This window comes from Penaeus monodon, chromosome 17 (assembly GCF_015228065.2).
Source record: "Penaeus monodon isolate SGIC_2016 chromosome 17, NSTDA_Pmon_1, whole genome shotgun sequence".
NCBI lineage: Eukaryota > Metazoa > Arthropoda > Malacostraca > Decapoda > Penaeidae > Penaeus > Penaeus monodon.
The window spans coordinates 15,120,365-15,127,864 of record NC_051402.1 but is presented as its reverse complement, the minus strand read 5'-3'; the positions used below and the strand labels follow the sequence as shown (position 1 = coordinate 15,127,864).

The 7,500-nt window shown below is 42.5% G+C and overlaps 1 protein-coding gene across 1 annotated transcript in view; it reads left to right on the top strand.

The window, feature by feature from the left end:
* The window catches only part of LOC119583269 (glutamate receptor ionotropic, NMDA 2B-like), a gene marked incomplete at its 5' end in the record, with an annotated part of 321,172 nt that overhangs the window by 285,759 nt on the left and 27,913 nt on the right, over positions 1-7,500 (top strand). The window contains one exon of the mRNA XM_037931740.1: positions 6,382-6,584. Within this exon, the coding sequence (XP_037787668.1) occupies positions 6,382-6,584 (203 nt within the window). The remainder of the gene's footprint in view (positions 1-6,381; positions 6,585-7,500) is intronic.

Sequence of the window (7,500 nt, the reverse complement as noted above, 5' to 3'; positions counted from 1 at the left end):
ATATGAACGGTTTGTATAGTTCTTATGCAATGCGTGCTCAATATAACACATGCACATACGCGCGCAGGCACATGCACACGTACACAAACACACACACACACACACACACACACACACACACACACACACACACACACACACACACACACACACACACACACACACACACACACACACACACACACACACACACACACACACACACACAGATCCATGCACCAACCGCCATCTTGGGATAAGGCTGCAACGATTTGGAATTTCTCATTATCTACCTGCAGAAACAAGCACAATAATGAAAAAGGTGAAAAATACTTGACCACAACATATCTCTCATCCGTTTTCCTCTGCGGTGTGTTCAGTATCAAAATCATTCGTTCAATTAGGATATCTTCATTATTATTTTCCGATTCATCATCATCATCATTATCAATATCATCGTTATCATTATCACTATCATTGTCACTATCGCTATCATTGTCACTATCGATATCATTATCACTGTCATTATCACTATCATATCACTATAATTATCACTATAATTATCACTATCATTATCACTATCATTATCACTATCATCATTATCACTATCATCATTATCATCATCATCATCATTATCATCATCATCATTGTTATCATCAGGATTACCTCACTTTCATCATCATCGGCCCTATAATCATCACCACCAAAACTGTCATCATCATTTTTATCATTATCATCATAATCACCATTATCGTTATCATCCTTACCATGGTCAGGTATCATAGATATATAATCATAGTTCGTTCACAATTTTCATCACACAAAGAATACTTAAGTTACCCCTGCCGGGCAGTTTGGAAAACCTGTGTCACCTTTTTTTTTCTCTCTTCTCTTATCTCTGTCGGCTGTCTGTTTGTCTCTCTCTGTCTCTGTCTGTCTCTATCTGTCTCTGTCTCTCTCCCTGCCTCTTTCTCTGTGTGTGTGTGTCTCTGTCTCTGACTCTGTCTCTGTTTCTATCTCTGTCTCTGTCTGTCTCTGTCTCTGTCTCTGTCTCTGTCTCTGTCTCTGTCTCTGTCTCTGTCTCTGTCTCTGTCTCCTTTTCTCTCTCTCTCCTCCTCTCTCTCTCTCTCTCTGCTCTCTCTTCTTCTCTCTCTCTCTCTTCTCTCTCTCTCTATCTCTCTCAATCTCTCTCTCTCTCCGTCTCTCTCTCTCTCTCTCCTCTCTCTCCTCTCTCTCTCTCTCCTCCTCTCTCTCTCTCTCTCTCGTCTCTCTCTCTCTCTCTCTCTCTCTTCTCTGTCTGTCTCTCTCTCTCTGTCTGTCTCTCTCTCTGTGTGTCTCTGTTTCTCTCTCTCTCTCTCTCTCTCTCTCTCTCTCTCTCTCTCTCTCTCTCTCTCTATCTATCTATCTATCTATCTATCTATATATATATATATATATCTGTCGCTTGCTCTCTTGTTGTTGTTGTTGTTAATGTCGTTGTTGTTATTGTATTATTGTTGTTGCTCTTCTTCTTCTTCTTCTTCTTCTTCTTATTATTATTATTATTATTATTATTATTATTATTATTATCATTATTCTTATTATTATCATTATTATTATTATTATGCTTCATCTTCTTCTTCTTCTCCCTCTCCCTGTCTCCTCTATATTTTTCTCCTTCTCTCTTTTTTTTTGCGGGGGGGGGGGGGCGAGAATGCAGATGTTGGCCCCAGGACATCATTGTCTCGTCGACCACAAAGGCCAGACATTTTCAAACTCAATCTGGAACCCGTTGCAAGGATCGTTGCAACAGTTTTCGATTGAGGGGAGAGGAAACGGAGAAAGAGTGAAAGAGAGAGGGAGAAGGAGGGAGAAACGGGGGAGAGGGAGGTGGAAGGGGGAGGAGGAAGGGAGGTCGGAGGGGAGGGGGGAGGGGAGGGGGAAGGGGAGGGGTAGAGGGGGGGTCGTAAGGGAGGGGATGGGGAGGGGTTGAGGGAGGGGGGAAGGGGAGAAGAGGGGGAGGGGAGGGGAGGGAGAATGACAGAGAGAGAGAGAGAAAGAAAGAGGGATAGAGATAGAGACAGAGATAGAGACAGAGATAAAGATAGAGATAGAGGGAGAGAAACAGGGAGACAGAGATGGATGAAAATCGAGAAAAACAAGAAATGAGGTAAAAGATATCTCTTTACCTTCGGCCATGGCAGAAAACAGGCACCTGTCATTAAGGAAAGACAGTAATTAGACAGCCGGCGCCCACCCTATACATTCAGGAATTGATATAATCATGCTGTCACTGTCATATCGAAATTTCAGACTGGAATTTTGAGACACGTTTGCCGCAGCTCCAGTAGACACGTAAACACCCGTCCTTAGTTTTGAAATATTCTCATGTATTTAAATTACTTTCTTAATTAAGGGTATTCAAATTAGGAGGTCGAGCCAAGAAGAAGAAGAAGAAGAAGAAGAGGAAGAGGAAGAGGAAGAGGAAGAGGAAGAGGAAGAAGAGGAAGAAGAAGGAAAGAGAGATAGAAGGAGAGAGAGGAGGAGGAGAAAAGAAAGGAACAGAAGCAGAAGAAATAACTACCCAATATGATAAAAAAAAAAAAAATCAGAAAGCAAAAAAAAAAATAATAACAATAATAATAATAAAAATTAATAATAATAATAAAAAAGAATAAAAGAGTAGATAAATAAATAAATGAAATAAGTGCAATAAGTAAAATAAATAAAGAGAATAAATAAAATGAATAAAATAGATATATAAAATAAATAAAGGAATAAATAAAAAAATAAAATCAATAAAATCAGTAAAATAGATAAATTAATAAATAAAATAAAGAGCCGAATAAATAAAATAGATAGACGAATAAACGAAATAAATATATGAATAAATAAACATACAAATAAATAATTAACAGCTGATAATGACCTCCGTACCCTTACCCCCCCTCCCTCCGCCCCCGAAAGCATACGAAGTCGAAATTCTCTTAACGAACGCACAAAGAAGGATCTAATATCATTTACAGGCATTCGGACGCGTCGAGAGGAGATCCGATGTCGCCAGGTATTAGTGGCACTTGACTCCACATACCTGTCCCTTAATTAAACGGTGCCAGAGCCGTGGGTGCCATTTCAGTGCCGAAAGCCACCTCGGGTGTCTTGCTTTTTTGCTGTTGTGTTCTTGTTTTTTGTTGTCTTTTTCTTTTTCTCTATTTTTGGTTTGACTTTCTGTCTTTCTATCGCTGTCTGTCATTTTCTGTCTGTCTCTTTGTCTGTCTGTCTGTCTGTCCATCTAACTATCGATTTATATATCTCTAAATCTCTTTATCTCAGTCTCAGTCTCAGTCTCTATCTCTATCTCTATCTCTATCTCTATCTCTATCTCTATCTCTATCTCTATCTCTATCTCTATCTCTATCTCTATCTCTATCTCTATCTCTATCTCTATCTTTATCGCTGTCTCTGTCTCTGTCTCTGTCTCTGTCTCTGTCTCTGTCTCTATCTCTATCTCTATCTCTATCTCTATCTCTGTCTCTGTCTCTGTCTCTGTCTCTGTCTCTATCTCTATCTCTATCTCTATCTCTATCTCTGTCTCTATCTCTATCTCTATCTCTATCTCTGTCTCTGTCTCTATCTCTGTCTCTGTCTCGGTCTCTGTCTCAGTCTCATTCTCTGTCTATCTCTATCTATCTCTATCTATATCTATCTATCTCTATCTATCTCTATCTATCTCTATATCTATCTCTGTCTCTATCTCTATCTCTATCTCTTATCTCTCTCTCTCTCTCTCTCTCTCTCTCTCTCTCTCTCTCTCTCTCTCTCTCTCTCTCTCTCTCTCTCTCTCTCTCTCTCTCACTCTCTCTCTCTCTCTCTCTCTCTCTCTTTCTCTCTTTCTCTCTCTTTCTCTCTCTCTTCCTCCCTCCCTTTGTCTTCTTCCCCGCCTCCTCTTCCCCATTATCTTCAAAAGAGCTTCCGCAGTTGGCCGCAGCAGCCAGTCCACCTTGACACACCCCTTCCCCCTCCCCCTCCCCCCCCTCCTCCCTCGACCTACCTTCCCTTTGCTCCCTATGCCGCGACCCGCCCCCCCTCCCCCACCCCAGCCTCCTGTCCTCAGCACGCACGGTGTAACTCTTTTGTGTTTCAACTTTTCCACTTAACTTTCTTCCATTCGGTGTCCTCTCCTCCCCTCCCCCCTCATCTCCCTTCGTCGCTCCCTTCCCTCTCTCTTCCCCTTCCTTCCCTTCCCTCCCCTCCCTCTTCCCTTCCCTTCCCCCATCCAATTTTATCGCTCCCTATCCTCCCTCTTTCCGTCCCTCCCCCATCTCCCTCCATCGCTCTCTCCCCTCCCTTCATCTCCCTCATCGCTCCCTTCCCTCCCTTTCCGTCTCCTCCTTTCATATCCTTCATCGTTCCCTCCCTCTTCCTCCCCTCCCCATCTCCCTCATCGTTCCCTTCCCCTCCCTTTCCTTCCCCCATTTCCCTTAATCGCTCCTTTCCCTCCCTCTTCTCCTCCTCGAAGAGAATGACCGAAGGATGGAAGAGAAGGATAAAGCAAATGAAAGAGAAACAATAAGGATGAAGGTCAAGGAGAAGAAAACAGAGAATGGGAAGAATGAGGAAAAGAAATAAACGCTAATCAGTACGGAAGGGAACGGGGGAAGAGAAAGGGAACGGGACAGGGGAAAGAAAAGGGAAATAAAGCAAAATGTGCTAGACACGAGAAGTAAAGATGTATGGGAAAAATACAGCAACATGGGTAAAGAACAAGTCTGGTGTTGTAAATGGTATGTAGAGGTCAGAAGAGATAAAAGCTGGGAGGAGTATCCCTGCACACATAGAGAGGATTACACAGAGAGGGGAGAGGGAGAGAGAAACAGAGAGAGAGGAAAGACAAGAGACAAGAGGCAAGAGACAAGAGGCAAGAGGCAAGAGGCAAGAGGCAAGAAAGAAGAGGCAAGAAACGAGAAACGAGAAACAAGAGACGAGAAACGAGAGACGAGAAACGAAAAACGAAAAACGAAAAACGAAAAACGAGACACGAGAGACGAGAGACGAGAAACGAGAGTGACTAGCCGTCTGAAATAGAGGAAAGAGAAAAGAAAAGAAAAGAAAGAAATAGGAAATATATGTCTGGCATGGAAACAACACCGGGTGTTTGCACGCGTTGCCTCGAGAGCGCCTGCATAAAATGCCAGAGAGCCATTCAATGACTAGCTAATTAAACGAGATGAGGAGGTCAAGAAACCATTATCTGCTTCGCGGGTATTTTTCGCCAGTCGCCAATCTCGCATACGCAGGAGAAGGGGAAAATAAGAGAGGAAAAAATATTCGATTGTTCAAAGGGAGGGAAATTTCACCTCAGCAAGATAAGGAGGAAGTGGGAAAACTGACGAAGAGAGTGAAAACGGGGTCTTCAAGGGGGAACTTCAGAAAATGAAAATATTCTTACTTTTAAGCCTCACGCTCTTTGATGTCTTTCCGCTCCTGGTCTCGCTTTAAATGGGGTGCATTTGTAGGTATTTTGAAGAATAGTTAACTTTGATATCACCTATATCAAATTACATTGATTTAAGTATCTGTGTTTTCAATTGCAATTCCTTTGAATGATTATCTGAATTTTCTGTTCCAATTACTGAAATTAAATTTCATCTAAACGTAGTTATGTCGTCAATAATATGTACACTATGTTCAGTTGCACGTTTCCTTTTAATTTCCTATCTACTGTATGCCCCCGGCTACTTACTTATTGCTATGCACTTTTCATTAAATATATTTTTTTGTCAGTTTCTTCTCCACTTTACACTTTATTCAGCTTCGTTCCGTCGTTTCCTTTTTTTGTTCCTCCCTCTCTCTCGGGAATGTTATGCACTCATCGCTCTCTTGCTCTTTACCACCGAGGTGAACCAGTGGTTTAGAGATTAACGCCTCTTGCATGACAGCTGCGGGTTTCATGACGTGTGGCGAATAGCGCTTGCAACTGTAATATTATTTTTTGAGCGGCTGAAAAAAAGTGATGCAATTTCCGCGAAGTGTTTGTGAAAAGTTCTATTTTTTTCCGTGGGGTAGGTGAGCATGTAATATAGTCTGAGATGTTTTATTCTTTTTAGACATTGTTCATATCTGAAAGTACTTTTGAATATTAGATTAGTTTGAAGTTATGCTAGCTCTAACCGGTGCATGTTTTCATAATCGTTCTTTTTTTTACATCTACAGAAGCTTGTAATTACATTCAAACACTTCCCCTTGAAAACCGCATAATTCGGGCGGAATTAATTTTCTACGTAGGGAACTAAACCAAAGCAACGCCTTGATATCTCACATCCCTTCATAATAGGAGAGAAAACGAGACTGCACAGGCCTGGCCAAACTAATCACCCCTACACAAGCCCTGACCAAAGCCCTAACTCCCCCGCCCTCCGGCAGAGCATGGGTAAATCGCTGACGTTCCGCGGCGCTGTGTTCGAGGCCCAGGACAAGCTGAGGCGCCACCGCTGCCGAGACCCGCTCTGCGACACCCACATCTGGAAGGTGAAGCACGAGCTCGACATGGCCAGGGTCAGGATCAAGCAGCTGGAGAAGGAGCTGGAGTCCCACGGCGTCAAGCCCAGCAGGAAGTTCGCCAGCAGGTATGTCGCTTTTTTGGAGGGGTCGAAGGAGAGCGGTGGATAACTGAGCAGTCTTTTTTATTCCAGGTGGAGGAGAGAGAGAGAGAAAGAGAGAGGGAGAAGGGAGGAGAATCGAGGGGATATCTCTCTCTCTTTTTTTTTTTTTTTTTTTTTTTCTTTTAGGGGGGTTGACTGTGAGGATGTCGAAGGAAGGAAGAGGTAAAGAATTGTGGAGAGGAAAGTGATAGATGAAAATGGATAAGGAAATAATGGAAGAGGAGATGTAGGAGAAGGAGGAGAGGTAGGTTAGTCGTTAGTGGAGGCATGTTTGCTGAAGGAGTGAATGGGAGGGAAGAACAATAACCCTTGTCCTCTTGTCCCCCTTTTCACGTCTCACTCTTCTTGTTTGTCTTTTTTTCATTCTAACCCTAATCAATACTAAGAATAAATCCCTTCTGCAGTTTTCTCAATAATGTAGCCAACCTCTCGCTCCCTGTACATATCCCGGAAATACTAGCCAGATATGGACACTTCAATGTGACAACTATGTGGACTCTTCATAGGCTTACGGAACCAGCGTACTCAAGCCAGCTACCAGACAAAAGCCACATTCAGTAACTTCACATGATTCTGTGAGGCTCATACTTATAAAATTTTGATTTTGTTTAGGGCAAGTACCACACGTCCGTAAACCTATTGTTACTCTGTCTTTAAACACCTCCGAATCCTTTTATTAAACTCATCATAGGGTGTTGTAAGGTTGCACTTCTCTCTCACGCACAAGAGTGATTTTTTTGCCGTGATTTGCATTTGCTCCTGGATTGCTCTGTCAGATTCGTTATTTTTCCCCCCCACCTCCTTTTCTTCTCTACTAATTTTTCTCAAGGAAAACTAACCTCTTGCCTTGCCTGTCCACAGTCTCTCACTGGCCCTCCTT